Raw genomic sequence first — 18,974 nt, 5'->3', positions numbered from 1 at the left:
ACCAGGAAAATGGAATTGAAGTCAGGAAGATGCCCCTGAAAGCCATGAAGTGTACATCACTAGACCGTGCATGTGTCAGGAGTGCTTTACTGTGAAATTGAGCCTGAGCCACTAATTCCCTTACACAGTGCACCCATTTCATCATAGTGTTCCTCAGATTCCTCTTGATGGGGGGATACACTGTTGCAGGCCCGTTTTCCAACTGAACGTAATGCCGCTTTTAGTGCTGCTCAGTCGATAGAAAGGCAGCGCGCCGGATTGAACAAATGCGTTCGCCGTCCAATGATAGACCTGTAAGTGCCGCGTTGCCGAGCAGCTCCGAGATTGGGGGATTGAGCCGCTCGCATCGGGCATACATTCGGCAGCCCGTTAGACACCCTCCCAACAAGTGGTGATAGATCGAGGAAGATTATGGGATATTATATATCTATAAATCTTAATGTGAAGCTCCACTGAGCTGTCCCGCCATGATTGTCTCCGCAACGTCGTCTGACGGGCCAGATCCCGGCGCAAATCTTCCCCTATCGATATGCAGTCGTCGTGCGGCGGCCCGGCAGCTGCTCTACAGAAGGGTAGTTTGCACGGCGGTGATTTGTAACACTTTGATGGTGCCTGCTGCTGTTGTTGTTCCTGAGACAGTGGCACCTAGCCAACCAACGACTGACTACCAGGAAGTTTTAAACAGAAATTACAGAAGTGAAACAGTTCTTGTCATATCAGAATGCATACTGTATGAAAAGCAAGGTTGCCCAACTGTATGATGTAACGATGATGATGATATATGATCATATTGTACATGTAACAAACATTTACTCCTCATTCCAAAGGCAATATCTCGAAATCATTAGGATCAGCTTCTTCAGTTATCTGCATGCACAAACATATGAATCATATGATCAACAATAATAAGCCTAACCTCCTATACACATTAAACTACTACACACATATCTAAAGATGGAATTAAAATAGAGACAGCTTAGGATCTAACCTAAATGCTGGCAAAGAGAATCACTTTTACAATGATTAGATATTACATATTAGACAAACATTTTCTTCCATTTGTTAGTGTATAAACACATCAGCAGCATGCCTATATAGCACAACGTGGGTAGACCCACCAAGGAGCAATCAGACCATGGCAAACTGTACGCGTCCTTGCTGATAAATGTTGAGGTTAGCGCTGGCTTTTACGGAAAGGGCATCCACAGACCAGCCTATTATTAAGTATTCATAGAAATTACCTTCCATTTCTCAGTTGAAGGAGCAGTAACATCAACCGCAGTGTCTATAAATTTTGCAGGTGTTCCTTCGGCCAGAAGAGGAGTAATTAATTGTACGGTGTCTGCTGGCTGGGTGTTATATTGTTCTGGCATGGCTGTGGATTATCGGCGTGCAAAGCAAGCGTTTCTTCCGGTTTTGACATTTTGCGAGTGCTTATACAACTGCATTTTGGAAGAGCTGTAGACTAACTACTCCTATTCCTTCATCAAATTTATGCTCACATTTGACATGTCATATTTTGTAGTCGTTCCTATTATAAAACAAACTTGTCTAGAATTCTTCTCAGCAAAACGTACATTCTAAAATCAGAATTACACTGTCACAGAATAATAACATTTGTTGGCTTCTATCAAGTGACCCACTATACCAATGTCACAGCTCAACATTGGCAAAGTCAGACTGCTATACTTGGTCAGTTATGCTAAGCTTGACATGACGCCCCCCAAATACAAGCGCAACATTTTTGTCTGCAACTCTTGCTTGTCTTTGATCTGCTGGGTTGCTTAGCAACAGCATGGTCCCATATGGTTGGATGGGGTGGGAGGGTCAGAGTCTAATGGATGTTCAAGTTGACCAGTGGGTCAGTTGCTGTCCTTGACCACCAGGATTGTTACCAACTGTTTGGCTGAAGTTCTTGCTTACTACTTGAAAACATATTTGCATTGGCATTGTTGTTTTCTGACCTTTAGAAGTGTGATGTTTGATAAATGTTGAGACATTTCCTAAAAAGCCTATACAGGTCTGTTTGGGACATGAAAGTTAGGCACCATCTTTGGAACCAGTACCATACTACCCCATTCTTCCCTTTGATTTGTTTTCAACTGAATACAAATCAATGTCAAAACAGGCTTGCAATTGTAAGTATTCTATAGAGAATAGCAACTCTAGTAACATTTAATTCAAAAAGAAATGTCACACACACTCACTCACAGAAGATATCTTTTAATCTTTCTTCAAACATTCAAGCTAAGAGTTCCTGAATTCAAAGATTTGAGAATAGTGTTTGACTGAAAATGTGTGCAGACCAGAGCAGATGGGTTGTCTGATCAGGATGAAAGATCACGGAGGTATTCCAGTGTGAAATGTCAGGATGGAAGGTCCAACATGTACTCTGTCAATGTCAAAAACAAACCCTGTCTTGACCTTTGGGTAGTAAAGAAGACCAAGAGGTCAATGTCAAAAACTGGGAGAGGAGCAAGGTCATGATCATCAAACTAGATTTTATGTTGTGTGGCATCATTTTGGAGATCCAAGATACAGTGCCGAAATATGAAAGCTGTGTGTATTCCTTTTGGATCAGAAGACATTGCTAATTTCTAGTAGCACCCTTTGGAACTGCAGATAGCAAGCATAGCAATCCTCTGAGGTAGGAGTCTACGCTCTTGGCAAAGGTTTGCACTCTCCAAGTGATGTGATCATCTGCCTCTGCCCTTGTCATGATAATTCATCAAAAAAGACATTGGCCATCACCCAAGCCGCTTCCTTAAGGATGTGCGATATTGCAAAACCATAAAATGTCAGCCGTTGATAGTTTTCGCAGTGGTTACAGGTTTTCAGGCGCCATCCCATCTACGCAATGAACCCAGCAGGCATTCCTCCCCTGACCCCCACGTCCCCTGAGGGTCTGTATGTTGTCCCAGGTGCTGTGGATGCCCTGCTGGTGCATTAGGGCTGTCTGAAGTCCCATTTTGGCTGCCTGGGCACACACCTTTGAAGTTGTGGTAACTGCTCGGCCATGACGGTTGTGACCTGACTGTACCCTGTAGAAACATGCAGCAACACTTTGCCATCGGTTGACTCGCAGCTTCCTGAAGTTGTCAGCAATGGTATAAGGCCAGGCAACTTTTGTTTTATGTAAAATCGAAATGTACTTTGATCTAGCTTTCCTCCACTGGTAAATGGGCAAGAAGAAGTAAGAAGTTGCAAAAAATAAGTGACAGACAATCCATGAGTATCCCTTGAAACTACCTCTAAATAAAGGGATATGTGATGAAACATAAATGCGTATGATAGTTTTCGATAATCTGGTGTCCATTCAGAAAAGGGGTTTCTGGGACCACCTCATCAATACAAAACTAGTTAACTTTTGGGTGGCCTAAGGGCTGACAAAGTCTTATCAATTTTCAACCTTTATGACCCCCATCCCACCCCCACCTTGTCTATAAGCTGCTAACTTTCTAAAACTGAAGAACTGATTGTCACTGAAGATTCTGTAACATCAGCGGGTCCCATAGACTTCTTGACAAATAGGAGAGAAAGGGTGCAGATCTGTTGGCCTGATTTTAAACATTTCATTAGAAATGAGTCGTAAAACTAATTATATCCATGCCGCTGGCTGGATACTGTCCCAGTTACATAGAGATGATGTTGGGATCAACATGCCTGACCCCTGCACCAAAGGTCAAGTCTGTGACCTGTGACTCAGTCAGTCCCACCCCCAGGCCTGATGAAGATTGACAGGCACTGGTGGCAGGGGAGGGGAGGGTCCTGGTTACCATGGTGATGTCAGAACTGAGATGACAAGGAATGCTGTCATGGAGGGAGGTCGGGCAGATATGGTTAGCATATAGACACCAACCAGTGTTGGTAATCCATATGGATTAGATCTGGAAGTATGTTTGCAAATAGACATGAAATTGAAAGGAAGCAAAATTCTTGAAAAACAAACATCTGAAGGAACACATGGCAATAGTACAGTAAACTGATCTTCATCAATGCAGTAATGTCAAAGTTATCAATTGTGACTGACTTTCTTTGGAGCCAATAAAGCACCTAAAGTTTTGTCCTCAAGATCTGAAACTTTTCTTCTGGACTTTTGCACATCCTAACCCACAAAACTTGGAAAGAGTACAAGAAATCAGGTGTAAAACACTCCTGTGACTGTCCACTACTCCCACACAAGGCCTCCTGGGCTTGACCTTTCCATGAACTTCACATGTTGTTCCCATCACCACACCCTCCACTTCCCTGCACTGTCAGCCGTCGCCATGGCAACTGCAATCAATCTGAGACACTGACCATAAAAGTAATCCACTGTGGCCAGAAGAAGGGCCAAGGGGAGATGGTGTTACTGGTGGTTTGAACAATGACTTCCTTTGAGTTTTGTAACCTTCATGAACTTGGACGTGACTTTCCTTTTGTACCATATCTCCTGTGATTATCACGTTTCCCATATATGGATTTTGCTGTTCGTCATATCGCACAGAGGAACCAATATTTTGATTTGGCTACATCCTGTTTGTTCTACATAAAATTCCTAGAAGAATCTGCTATCCAAATAACTCCTGATTGGAACATAGTCTACCTAACAGAAAGTTGAATGGTTGCATAGGTTCTGGTGTACGAACAAGAGAACTCAGGAGAACAAGGATGGAAATGTTAGAAATTCTTGTATTTCCAAAAAAGATTTCAAAGTACTTCGGTTATGTCAGTGTTATTCTGAGATCACTTGAATTCAATACATCTTTTCTCGCTCAAATTTTCTACTCTTTGCAGAGGCTTGAATATCCTTGACCTTTCGTACCTACCTATTAAAAAGACTAAAATAATAAGAATAGCATGACACGTTCAATTTGGGGCATCATAAATGCCTGTCCTTAATTGAACTTTTGATATCATCGCCAAACTATGTAGTGTACATCTCTTTTCGTGTTTCGGAATTTTTATAGGGAAACACGAGCACCCGTATTTCCCTCAATGCACCCTTGTAAGGCGGCCTTGGAGGACAGCCAAGTTTAACTCTTAATATATTTAACGACTATTACTGGTGAAGGTTCGTGTGACATTGACTTCAACTGACGCATTCCCCTCAAGTTCATCAAGGACATGAGAATCAAGCGAAATTAACTACTTGATGTTGACCTGTGTAGGTTTATAAAATGGCCTCTACTCTTCTGTCTGCCATTTCATCACTTGGTAAAACATATTTTTGTCAGCACTGAAAAGCGGTACTACATGAAAAATTAGAGACCTATGCCTCCTCTTGTATATGTGAATTATATAGTGTTCAAAAATTATTTCTAGTCTCTGCTACTTGCAGTTCACCATTCCAACACGGCAACAAAATCACTAATTTACAGCCGTCCCTGTAAAGACATCCTTTTATTTCGATCATGAAAGATGTTTTATCCACATTCCAAGGCTTTGAGGTAATATGCTATCTGGTCATTACACCATTACAGCAGGGCTTTTACGATGTGTTTACACCTTGGAGAAGTTGTAAAAAGCAGTGCGGAACTCTCGCAGGTCCCAGGACCCAGCTGTCGAAACGGCGCCGTCTCAGGCAATTCAGCGCTCCGATAGTCCCCCATCGCAAAGGTAAATTGGGGGCAGAGTTCACAACAAAATCACTTCCCCACTAACTTTTGTCGCAACACCTGCGGTCAATCGCTATGTTATCATCATTACACCCGTTAAATCCCGACGATGAAATCGTCTTTGTGGCGGGGGCTTACCCTCCGATGTTCGGAGCGCAATAGAACGGGCATTACGTCCATCAGACTATCCTCGTTAACCCTACTCGGTAATGAAAATTTTACAGCTACTGTGATTGGAAGAAATGTGACATTATCAGTAGGCTAATTGTTTCCTCTAGGGGAAAGTTACCGTATATTTCATTGCCCCTGCTTGTTAACCATACTGCATACTGTGCTTTTGAAGGCAGGAAGATTTTATAGTTCGGTCACACTGACCCGTAAGCATTGAGTATTCAATCTCAGTCAACAGACGGAATTGTGTTGTAAAAGTCCGGGACAAAAGTGTTTTATGTGCGTCGTGGTAATTCCTGCAATTACGGACTATCTCTAGTTGAGGAATATTGAAGAGGCAGAAAATGACTGTGCCGGGCATTAACATGAGGATCTCATCAGTATCCATTGTCCCCCCGCCCCGACAACGGATCAATAACCCTGGCGGAACGAAATAGAATATACCGTGCGGAAATGAGCAGTTTACCCAGGTAATCATGGTGGGGGACCTCCGCGTTTCCCCGCTGCCGTTTCTTTGTCACGATAAGATAAGCTCGCGGCGCAGTTCTGGAACGAAAGGATTTCCATGCGAGATGGTATCACCATTAAAATTTGTGTAGCATCACCGCAGCATTGGCACAGCGCTACGCTATGCCGGGATATCCTGAAAAATGGGGGCTTTATGGCTCTAATTCATTTTACCCAGATTGCATTTATTGATGATAATCTGCGGGTATTGATCTAGCTGAAACGTCTGTTCCTCCGTCCATTTAATTAATAGACCTCTCAATTTTCCTCTTGTCCATCTCACGATATCAGCGGGCGGACAAATTGGCTGGGAGACAACCGACGGAATGGCTACCGATTCTTCCCTCTCACTGGACGTGTACATATGCCTATCTTAGGGATGATAGCGCGCTGGCGGGGTTTTGTAACGGGCGGGTTATCGTAGAGTCGATAAATCAATACCTCACTGAGTGGAGCAGTTAGAGCGGCTCGGGAGACCGTGGATAACTGGCCTTGTGACGGTGGCACAGCCACAAAAGAAGAGGTTATAGAAACATCAATACGCAACAGGGGAGTCAGGGGGGCTGTGGAGAGCATGTACATTACACACCGGAGGCTCTCACATTCATAGAGGCATAACAATTTCATACTGCCAATGGGTCTGCTGTGCACAGAATGTGGGGCATATTGCTAACGCTCTCACGTTTGGATCAGGGTTATGGTTTATTGGAGTATACTGATCCCAATCGGAGTTGGTAAAGGCTGAGTTGGTAAAGGCTATCGGCCGTGTTTTTACACATTGACGGTTGAATGGACCAACAATACCAGCTTTGATAGTAGATATGAAGTGCAGCTATCGGGCTGTGGGCACTGGCAATGATGTGTAGCTCAAGGTAATGACTAGAATAGTAATATTTAACGGAGAAGAAGCCATGCAGATGTGTTAGACTGGAGGCTGAGTTATCTGGTTTTAATCTAAATACCACTGGTGTGAATCTGTAGCCTCTACCAGGCTTTGGGAAGCAATTGGAACTCTACCAGGCTTTGGGAAGTGACTGGAAAGAGTAGAAATTGGCCAAGAAAAGCTCTTGGGAGCAACAAACTGTACTCTTTAGTGGACCAACTCTCCTGGCATGTTATCTGTCTATTTACTTCCTGAAGCCTGGTTGAGACTATGAAACTGAAGGTATTTTCATGCTGACATTTTTTTCTGATCCATATTGATCGTCTATTATCTTTCTGTTCCTGCAGTTCAACTTCGTGGGAAGGATTTTGGGGCCGAGGGGAATGACTGCCAAGCAGCTGGAAGCAGAGACAGGCTGTAAGATCATGGTGCGGGGAAAGGGATCCATGAGGGACAAGAAGAAGGTAAGAAACGACGAAGAGAGAGATTTGCAAATAAAATGTTTTACTGAACTGTCAACCAACTCTCCAGACAAGAAAGCACACAAACACAAAAAAGTTGGTATCTTACAGTTGTAAAACATGTGAGAAAATAAGGGATCTGTGGACTGAATTGACCAAGTTGTCAACAGAGGTAAAAGTTCTGAAACATGTTTTTTGATTGGCTAAAAACAGGGTCATGCAAGGGTCATGCTTTGCCTGCTCAGTTGAATAGCACAGCCATTTTATGTCCTTTGTTGTTGCTTAAGTAAATTCCCCACTTGTGTTAAGACAATGGAAAATAACTGAGGGTAGCTGAAGGAAGACAGGAGTATTCTTTGTTTTTGCTGAAAAATCTAGTTTGTTCAGGGTTCTTAGTGCCTGTATAGTCAGAAAAACAGAGATAGACAGGAGAAACAGAACAGGAAAAAGCTTAAGCTGTGGTAATATGTTGTCGTCTGTGTTGGCAGTAGTTGAAAGACCAGGCAACACTAGATATGTTTACAAAATACAGCATGGCAGTCATTTGAATAACAAAGCACCTTCTCTCGATTTTCTTAGTAAAGATAACCTGGCCTGTTGTCTTGCGTTTGTTGATTGCAGGTGAGATTGTTACCTTACCTGTTTGTTCATTGGCTATTGTAATCGGATCATCATTTCAAATAGAACTGGACACCCTTTTGGCGAAAGGCAATATTTACAGAGTGTAAGAAAAGACTCTTGCATCTACAAAGGACCAATAGGAGGTATCAGAACAAACTGTAACTGTAAACTCTTTGGTGGCAACTAGCCTTCAGATGGCTGTTTCTCTCAAGTCTGTACTATGTGGATGTCTGGCTTCAAGGTCACCAAGACTGCTATGTTTACAGAACAGTTCTTCAGTATTAAGACCTAGTTGGAGAGAGATTTAGCAAGAAAACAAGACAGATTCAGTATTTGTTGTAAAGTTCATGAACAACAAGTGCAAGCTGGCACAACTTTTAATGAAACTTTGTGTATAATTCGGTCACATCTTGGAAAGAAAGCTTGAAGCAGTGACCATGTCCCTGGCCAGCCTGTTTTCACATTCACTGGCAGTGACCATGATGGCAGGGTACGGATGACGGAGTTCTAAACAAGGAGAACAAAAGTTGACCCCCTTCAGCGCACCGCACCAGCAGACAGTATTCAGCCAGCTGATAAGTGTCTGATCCGGCGTGCCCACCCACCCTTTCTCGTTCTACTTCCACACAATGTAGCCTGCAGTTTGGTTGAGATGCACCGAGTTTAGACTATCAAAGAAACAAATAGCTAGGCAAACACAGACCAAATCCAGCAACCTCCTCTCTCTTTGTGTTGTGTATTTTGAGTTGTCACTTGGAGGAAGTAGTGGGCCACATGACATCTTTTGTTACAAGGCCACACAAGATACTGTTTCTGTCAAAAGTATAGGTTTAAATGAAACTAAATGAAACTAGCCTTCTAGCTTCTCAGCTGATTTATAGAATCTCCCTTTTTACCTGATACTGAAAAATCAATCATTCAATGTGACATGTTTTACACATGTACAACATGCAATTTCATAACACAGTTTTGTATTATATTCTTAGCTGCAAGTTGGAGCAGACAATGTTCAGAAAATTGATGAAATGTATTTGTATCACAATTCATATCTCTTTGATAAAATTTGAGTCCACTATTTGCATGCCTGTTCGCACCTCCAAAAGTGGCGAGGTCTTCAGTAAACGTGCTTATTTGCACCTGCAATCAGCCTCTGTTGTCTGGCTAATTGATAAGCATACCGGAAGGGCTGGTGTGCAGGGCTGAACAAACCAGCTAAGCACCAAATCTGCACAAGGTCTGAAATGGAGACTGTTTGGACAAATATTTGACAACCACTCCAGCTGTGGTCCCAATGAGTTTGGTTGGCAATTTCGTCCATGTGTAATCTTACTACTGAATTTGTCACCAGGAATGTCCACATTGAGAAGATTAGTCTATTCTCTGCCATTCCAAATGTTGCCTCTGAATCCAAAATTCTAGAGTTCCAAACCAAAAGAATGAAGATAGAAAGAATTTCTGTAGTGTAAAGAAATGGTTAGGAAAATTATGTTAAAAAGAATATAGATTTGTTTTTTTCTAACTTTGCAAGTACATATAGACTTCGCACATACAGAACCTTGCACATCCATAGAAAGCCCCAACTTTTCACCAAAATTGTTACAAAATCAACTCGAGTTTGTTGACAACTTAAAATCAGAGCTCTAATTTCCTTGTTAGGTTTTCTTGTGACAACAAAGGACAGGTTCAAGTTTACCTGCGGGCCACAAGTGCATTGTTCAGGTGGGATACTTGTGGCTACAAGAGGAATGTCAACCCTTAGCCTTACAGGGACACCACTTCAAGTGTTGTGTATACAGGAGATGTTGACTGGTACAAGGCATTTCTGGATTGCAAAATGCAGGGGTAGGGAGCAAGCAACACACTCTCATTTTGCCATAGTTGAGTGAAAGGATACCTCTACAATCTCCCCAGCTGAAACAGTAGATATGTCCCCTCCACTTTCTCAAATTCATGACTTGACAGTGAAGACATGTTCCTTTTGTGATTGTAATGGCGAGTTCTTATCTCAAAAAGTTTAAATGAAAGTTTGAGAACAAGACAGGAAGTAAGACTAACTTCAACGTGGCCTATAGAAAATTGCTTTCCTGTCAAATGTAACTGTTGCAACTTCGAGTGTTCTGAAAGCATATATTACAAGCATGATAGATACCTGAAAAATGAGTTCTCCTCTAAAGCCCCTTATTGACTGTACAACTTGCATTTGTGGAGGTTGATCTCCTGATATTTATTGTAGTTTGTGACAAACTTTCTATCTGTAACAATGAGATAAGAAGGATGACAAACAACTTGTGCTATCAAAAAACTTCTGCCACTGTCATCACGTTATACTTATTATATGCTCCTAATAGCATCGTGAGAACTAGACTACTAAGCTATTGCATTTTTCTAAATACAGCTGGTAAAGATTTGTACTTGTGGATTAGAGTCCATTCCACGTCACCGCGCGGGTGTTTTCTCCCATTGTTTCGAATTTTTTTGAAATGTTTGTAACCATTTCTAAAAGAATTTCATAGTTTTTAAACATTTCGAACTTGGTTTTAACTTCGTAAACAGTTTTCCCTAATCATAAATCATTCGAAACATTCTAAAAGCCATGTACGATGTTTCGAAAGAATTCTAATAAAAGAATTCGCGTGAATACCATTTTTTCGAAAAGTTTCGAAATGTTTGTAATTGGCTAAATGATCTGTGAAATCACTAATCCCCTCTAGCCGACTGCAGCCCAAAAATAGAAAGGACAAGGGGCATCCCGTGGCGAATCTGGCTGCCCGACCCTCAGCGACCAGCGATAATGTAAACAAACACCCACCCAAACGGCCGCGTGAGAAATCAAATCCAGTGCGCGGAACTTGCTCTCGAAAATTTATCAAGCCTCTCCGCTTCCCCCCCGCGACTGCCTTCCCCCCAACTTCCCCCACACTAGTTCAAATCACGTCAAAAAACCTCAAGATATGTACAGAAGCGTGTTCATATCTTTCATGTTACGGTTAAAACCAAGAACCTCCTTGAGTGAACGTTACAAACACGAGACAAATTTTCAAAAACAAATCGCAATCAGCAAGATTTCATTCCTGTTTCATTCATCAAAAGTTCTCGTCGATTGTAAAATGATCACTCATCTGTTGTCTCCTCTAGTGTGTCATTTGTAGCGTAATCACGGCGTGCCAAAAAAATCGGTCAAAACTATGAAAATCCCGGTATAAAAAACTTGTTCTCAACATCGCTGTACAAAACCATGCGTGCGCCATTTTTATATGTAAATAGCAGCGCTCTGATTGGTTCACCTCACATGACCTGCGTTCCGATTGGATAAGCGATATCGAGCCGGCCGCGCGAAGAGGCACATTTTCGCTGCTTTCTACGTTTTATCTACGACTACTTAGCAACATCCTATCAAAGAAAGGGTGATTAGACTCTAAAAGAATTTTTCGGGACAATTTCTATGCGCCGATTTGTAGTGTAATTTTGTTGTTCGAGCCAGATAAAAATAAACCCGCGATACCCGGAAGTCAGCGTACCGAGCTGGGTTTCCATGGGCCATTTCCATATATATACGCACCGCGCTAACATTGGCCGGTAAAACACAAAACAGCGCTAGAAATCAAGCCCGATAAATAAGCTGAAGCTTGTTAAAACCGACGAAAATACGAAGCACGCGCTGTAGAAAATCGCCGACAAGGCTGGCGCTGGGAAAAACTGCGATCCGCCCGTCCAGATGGCCGCGGACGTCCCGCCGCGCGAGGTCTAAACATAAACAGCCGCCTGTGGATCGGGGATTAGCGCTTGATTGATAACAGGCAATCTTCTTTTCGAAAAATTTCGAAACTTTTCGAATTTCAAATTGTGTTTGTAAACATTTTGAAATTAAGATCCCATTTGATTGCCACTTTCAAAATTTTTGCAAATGATTCTAACATTTTCGAAAACATGCTACTCAGGTACTTCCATTTTTTATAATAATTTCAGAATATTAATAATATTTTTGAATTATTTGAAACTAATTGGAAAATATTAGAAATATGATTAAAAAACCTGCACGGTGACTTGGAATGGACTCTAAAGCCGACTATTTTAACATGCCATTCTTTGTTTTCAAAATATTATCAAAGAAGTAATAGGTAACAGTCCAAGAAATAATTGGCTGGGGTCACTTGATAAATTACGTTTGGGTATAGAAGTATTGTTTTGGGTGGCTGAGCTGTGGGTATGTGTATGTGTATCTGCTTGTCTGGACAGAGTAGGTTGACAGCACATGGGTTGGGGAAGATTGACAGGCAGAATAACAGGCAGTCAAAGGTTTCATTAAGCCAGCTGGAATTCAGGAAGCCAAATATTGTATTAGGAGCATAAAATAAGTCCTTCCTAGAAGTCTGAACCTCTGACTTGTTCTAAGTAGAAGTTAATATCGTAGCTCCTTTTACTGCATAAGTTTGCATGCAAGCTAGTGTTTGACCTGTAATTCACAATGTAGAAGGTGTTTCAGAAAGGTCTATTGGAACCACTTCAAGGTTGAGGAGGCTGCACCACATATATCAAATTGGATCCTGGTCATTGACCCTGAACTGAAACCTCCTGAGATCACCTGACCTAATTTTTCAAGAAAGGTGTCATGGAAAAGTCATAAATAACTCCTCTATAGTGTCAAACAGCTGCAGTAGGAGGTGCCTGTGTATAATAAAGAACATAAATCTTTTCATTACTTTTATTACACAAATTATTAGGGATTTTACTATGGAGATTTATACACCACTACTGGTACTAGTAAGCCTTTTGTAGAGCTGATCGCCAACTTGCCATGTACTTTTCTCACCAGAAATAATGATTTGATTCAAGAGTTTACAATAACCAATCTAAAGGGGGCTGTACTAAAGAGGTGCTAGACTGTGAAATAATGGACTCAAACACAGTTATTTTAGTGACCATATACTATGCAAATTGGGACACCCCCGAGACTGTGCAACTTTCAGAGTAACTCCAAAGTGGTAACATAATAGAAAATGTTGCCCACAGAGATTGAAAGCAAATGCAAGTTAACCATATGGCAAAATTCTGCTCATCTCTCTCTGTCAGATTCAGAGATGTTTCCATCATTCTTTCAGGGTGATGAACTGACTCCGCCTTCCCCTGATCAGAAATAAATGACCTCATCTGCCTTAAATGTGTTACATAAAATAAATCTATGTCATATCACTGGCCATTTCCATTTTTCTATGGGTTTGTTTGCTTATTAGTGGGTACATATAACTATTAGAAGGTTTTGGAGTAAAGTAAGAGTCACCTCAAGGATTAGAAGCAATTTTCCTTTATTCACCACACCTCGCCATTTAGGTCACAAAGTTTCTTAGAAGGAAACGCCCTGTTTTGGGTCCTTAGGGGATGCATTTAATTGTCGACACAACACACCCTTAAACATACACCTGTATGCATATACACCTGTATGCATGTATCTTCAGGGTTGGACAAGTCCCATTGCCCACTTGCCCAGGGCAAGTAAAAGTACTGTTCGGACAAGTGAATATCCCTCTGTACTTGCCCGATTGGGCAAGTACATTTTTGGGATGTGGCATTATGCCCCAGTGTTTGGAGCAAAATCTCTCATCATTTTCGCGTAGTATATTCACATAATATGACTTTTTGTCAGAGAACCATTTGCAAGTCTCAAACCTCCTTACTTTGGGAAATGCTGGTCAAGCATAGAGCAATATAGCATGCTTAAAGTTACTGAAAAAATTTCCTTGCGGTAAAAATGCACGTCATTTATATTTTGCATTGGGCAAGTGAAAAGTTGGTTCGGGCAAGTAGAAATGACCATGTACTTGCCCAATAGGGCAAGTGGATTTTTGAAAACTTGTCCAGCCCTGATCTTACTGACCTAAATTTGATTGTAGACATTCGTAGATTGTAGACTTATGCTAAGAACAAGCCCAAGTTAGATCCATTCACAACAACTCAAGTGTAAGGCATATCTCTTTCTTAGAAAGCCTGGCAGGTGTTAGCTTGCTAACCAGTAGAATGACAAGAACAACATCCCCCGCACACTCATGCCCAGGTAAGGTAACAACAACAGCCTGGGGCTATCTTGGCACATATGTGGTTGTCTATTTTCCTGTGTGGTACATTACAGGTATGCTTTGTGTGGCATACCTCAGTGTGGTGTAACAGTGGCCCTGATTTAAAAGTGTCTCTGTTTTTGAGGGGGAGGGGGGTACATTTGTAGAGAGATTAAAAAAAAGACTTTTTCTGTCAGTGAGTTGCAAAACAATACTTTTCTTTGCTGGAACACAAAGTATTCTTTATAACATAAGTTGTGCAAGCATATTTATCAAGGTATTATTGCATTATTTATACTAAAGTAAAGGCATTAAATCCAGTTTGGTCACCTCAAAAAGAGTGCCATAATATTCATGATTAGTAAAGAACACACTTGGAACAATCAATAGAATCTCCACTGAGCTAGAAGAGTAGAAGCTGTTGTTAGTGGATTTTGTGAAGATTGGGACGTTGACTTTGACTCTGTTTGCCTTAAAATGACAGAACATTACAACAATAAAATATAGAACATATGAGAAACTTTATGAAATGATTTCAGGAGCAACCACCTTTTCATCCTTACCAACCAGGACATCATTGAATGAAAAAGCTAACAGTATATCTATATGCACATATATGTTAACAAGTTGCTCTTCCTTCTCTTTTCTTTTCTCCAGGAGGAGCAGAACAGAGGCAAGCCCAACTGGGAGCACCTGAACGATGAGCTGCATGTCCTGATCACAGTGGAGGACTGTGAATCCAGAGCACGCATCAAGCTACAGAGGGCTGTAGAAGAAGTCAAGAAGCTACTCGTGCCATCGGTGAGTGTGCTTTCTCCGCCCTCCTTGTATACTGAATATTACTGTACTGTAAATCGTGAAACATTGGCGATGGTTTTATTTTGCTGTAAGGAGGTAAAGGGAGGTTTTCACTGTTTTAAATTCACAGTTGAAACGATTCTGTAGTACAGTAATCATAGAAGTAAGACAAATTTGAGGAATCATAAAATTGCAGTGGAGAGGTCTAGAAGAAAATGAAACCAATGCTAAAAGTTTCACGATTTACAGTATGTGTTTGAAGAGATGAGCATTCTGTCATAAAAGGAGGTTTAGAAATGAAAATCAATTCCTTCAAGGACTCTTCATGTATCAGAAAAGTTTATCAGAAAAGCTTTTATCTCAATGACAAGCCACTTAGGTCAAGTTATACTTAAAGCAGAGCAAAATTATTCAACCTCCCTAGGAATCTTGTAGTGAAAAAAATGATAATTTCGATAAGGCCATAAAATTTTACAGGCTTTATGTGTACAGATTTTATCAGAAATAAAAATTCAACCTGTTGTTTCCTAATATCTCCTTTGGGGAATGTAGGGATTCCTCTTCCAGTATCAAGTTTTCCCTGTAGGTGACCAAGACAACAAGGTCAAACTTGAGAATGTGGAATAGATTAGCCAGACAATTGGAACAGTCAAGGCCAGTTGTGTGGTACTTCCCAAATATGTAGCCTATTGCTTCCACATGTTACTGATTTGGGGGTGGGGCATAGGGTCTTTACAAGTGGGTAAAGCGTCAACCTATTTAGGACTGTTTCTACAGGTCCCAAGATGACAACAACAGTAATACAGAAATCCTAAAAGGAAGTAAAACTCATGTTTCATCTAGCCTAACGTTTTTAGGTTAACAGCTGTCCATGGAGAAGTATATTTCCTGCACTGCAGCCACAGTATTGATTAATAATTGTCGCTGGTCCGGTGATCGTTAAGTTTGATTACCTTTATAATAGGTTTCTGCTCAAAGGGAACCCCCTGGGGGAAAAGGCCTCTACAGTTTCGGTATGTAAGAATTTGGAAAGGTTCCATGGTTATTTTAACTGAAAACAGTCAGAACCAGAAAAGGCCTTGATATATAACGATAATACGTTTCAATGATCGTTATAAAAATGATAAAAAGCTGAAGTAGTAACAGAGCATGTATATGGCAAAATCAGTTATGTTATGATGTGTAACATCATTTATATCAGTCTATAGCTGTTCTTGTTAAAAGTTTAGTCTATAATTTGAGGTGCAAGTTAGAAAAATTATCCATGGAAACGAATTATGGTAATCATTGTAAACACGCTAATCAAAGTGGCGTCAGTTGCTGAGCTCTATGCTCGTGATCAAATGAGTATGATTGAAATTTTAATGAGATATAATACATTTAGATATCATTCATTAGGAAAGAGAGATCACTCTCTTACTTAGCATGACAATTTTGGCAGACGGTTAAATTGCTTCCTACAAGATAGACCCGAACACAAAATGTGTAGCCAAGCTGTTCAAATGCAGTTTGACTCCAGAATGTCCCAAGAGATATTTACTTCACACTATTTATTGAGGAAAGTAGCAACAAATTTTATTCATTTTCTGCTCAGTGAGTTGCTATAATGGTGCATTGGCACATTGATTAGCTCCAAATGACCAAACACTGGTAGTTTCTTGGCCTACCTACCACACACCTCCAAAATGGACTAGGCCAGAACAAAAATGGTGGGTGTAATTGGTCTGCTGTACCAGGTAGACTGGAGCAGCTTTCACACATTAGGAGAGACCATTATCCTCTTCCAGTATTTGTGGTCCTTTCTGTGTAACCTTCCGACCCTAGTCGCATACCTGTGGTATTGTGGACAGGTGACATATATCAGTGGTCTTGCCAAAGTTCTGATATCATCTGTCCGCAAATAGAGGTCAAAGGGGTCAAAGGATCTTTTAGATGACAGTGTAGTGTGTCTTACTTGCCTAGAAATTCTTCTTGTAGGATTCCTTATAAATTGATCACATACATTTCATTTCAGAGTCTTCCTTGGGGCTAGAATGGGAAAGTGATAATCACATTATTTCATTCTGTTGTGGCAAGTTAAAAATGTAGTTTGGAAGGATGTTGACTGATCATTGGTGTAATTTTTCACCTCAATACTTAAGTTACCTCAGGTTATCAATCTATGCCTAATGTGGAATTTTGATCTGATTAAGAAAGCTAATAAAACTACTCTTAAACTTACTCTTAAATAAAACTAAACTTCCCCAGGGAATGTTCTCTTTCAAAACAGTTCAGAAAGCAAACTTACAAAATCCATGACGTTGAATGTAAGAAATAGAATCTTAATTTTGTCACTATCCACTTCCTTTTTTTTCTAAAGATTGAAATAAACCTGAAAACTCTTTCACATCCTCTGGTAATGTAGACAAGGTGGTGTAAAGTATAGACTGCTTGTCAGTGTCCTCTACCCCCAAAAGGTCTCATGTTTGTTGTTCTTCCTGCTTTGGGTCCCAAACTGGCCCTAACTGAGGTGTCCTCTGACATAGTCCAGCCCCAAAAGAGTTTATTTCTAGTCCCAAAGCCAAACAAACCTATGTTTATTTCTATAAATACAAGTTTGGTCCCAAGGCTCTTGCCTCCCCCCTTCAATTTTCTACTTTTAAACACTACTAGAAATTCTCAGTGTGTTTGTGTGTAGTTTGTCCCCAGACCGTCCTGACTTGACAGTTTTTCCCCAGAAGCATCAGTCTTTCAGACACTTTCTACTGCTAAATCGTCACATGATCTTCTTTTATGCTGCTGCCCAGCGGCCTTCTGGGATAGCTTGGATGCCATTAGATGGAACCTTGCTATCCAGGACGACTATGAAACCTGCCAGGAGATTGGAATTCTGGAAACTTGAGTCCCCCTCTGGACGCAAGAGAAATCCTCAGGCTGGGAATGGATTTTGCAAATGACTATGTTATTTAGAGAATGGGGAGAGAGGGATTACAGGGGAACTTTACTCACATGGCAAAAGTACAGGGACTCAGCATACATCCCAGTCTTTGGGGGAAAATAGCTATATACAAGTAGTTCGTCAGAGGACCTACTTAAGTTTGTACATACAGCAATCAGGAAAATATCTTTCACAAGAAACTGCACTGTCAAGACTATATTTCCCTTAGGAAACAAGTAAAGGCATTGTTGCAATTGTTACCAAATTCCAACAGCCCTAATCTCTGACTGCACAGGTAGAGATATTCACATTCCCAGGGCACTCTGATAATCACCTTCCCAGGACACTCAAAACTTCCTCAAGTCAAGGCTACTCAGCTAATGAGATAGAGGCTTGATAGGGTGGTGTGTTCTGTAATTGGATAAAGAGGACCCAGGAAAACTTACAATTACATTTACTACAAGTACACAAAATGATGGTATACTTTTTAGCCGCTCAATATCAAAATGTATCCCTGCCAAAGTAAGCTAAGACTACAAAGATTTGATGACCAAAACTCCCCTTACATCACTTCAGAATCAGATATATTTATTAGGGGTATTATTTGACTCTATATAACACTTTCCCAACCCTAGACCAAGGACATTGCCCTACAAATTTAGCTGGCTATTTTTTAATCTCTGAAAGTTAATGTCATGGCAGATGTCCAAGAATAGACCAAGTGTAACAGTATTGTTTGTCTCCGGCAACCACAAAAGGTCCCGTGCCCTACACGATTCCATCTGGAAATGGTTTATGACTGATTGAATAGAAGACATTGGGTTCTACGTAAGGGTAATTGCTTGGTACTTTGTTTAATCAAGAGAAAGTTGCTCAAAGTTCTGTCTATTGATTGCACTCGGCAGAATGATATTGTGGTCTCTTGTAACAACCAGTCTAAAGCACCCATACCCAGTAGTAGCCCTAAAC

The 18,974-nt window shown here is 40.9% G+C and overlaps 1 protein-coding gene across 8 annotated transcripts in view; it reads left to right on the top strand.

Annotated features, from left to right (window-relative positions):
• LOC109469271 (protein quaking-like) overlaps nt 1-18,974 on the top strand; it is a 47,587-nt gene that overhangs the window by 2,672 nt on the left and 25,941 nt on the right. For all 8 annotated transcript variants that reach the window (XM_019767767.1, XM_019767766.1, XM_019767765.1 and 5 more), the window contains exons 2-3: nt 7,506-7,622; nt 14,948-15,091. In XM_019767767.1, coding sequence (XP_019623326.1) covers nt 7,506-7,622; nt 14,948-15,091 — 261 coding nt within the window. The remainder of the gene's footprint in view (nt 1-7,505; nt 7,623-14,947; nt 15,092-18,974) is intronic.

The sequence above is a fragment of the Branchiostoma belcheri genome, unplaced genomic scaffold (assembly GCF_001625305.1).
Source record: "Branchiostoma belcheri isolate BF01 breed outbred unplaced genomic scaffold, Haploidv18h27 scaffold20, whole genome shotgun sequence".
In the NCBI taxonomy this organism is placed as follows: Eukaryota; Metazoa; Chordata; class Leptocardii; order Amphioxiformes; family Branchiostomatidae; genus Branchiostoma; species Branchiostoma belcheri.
This window is presented reverse-complemented; position numbering and strand designations above follow the sequence as displayed.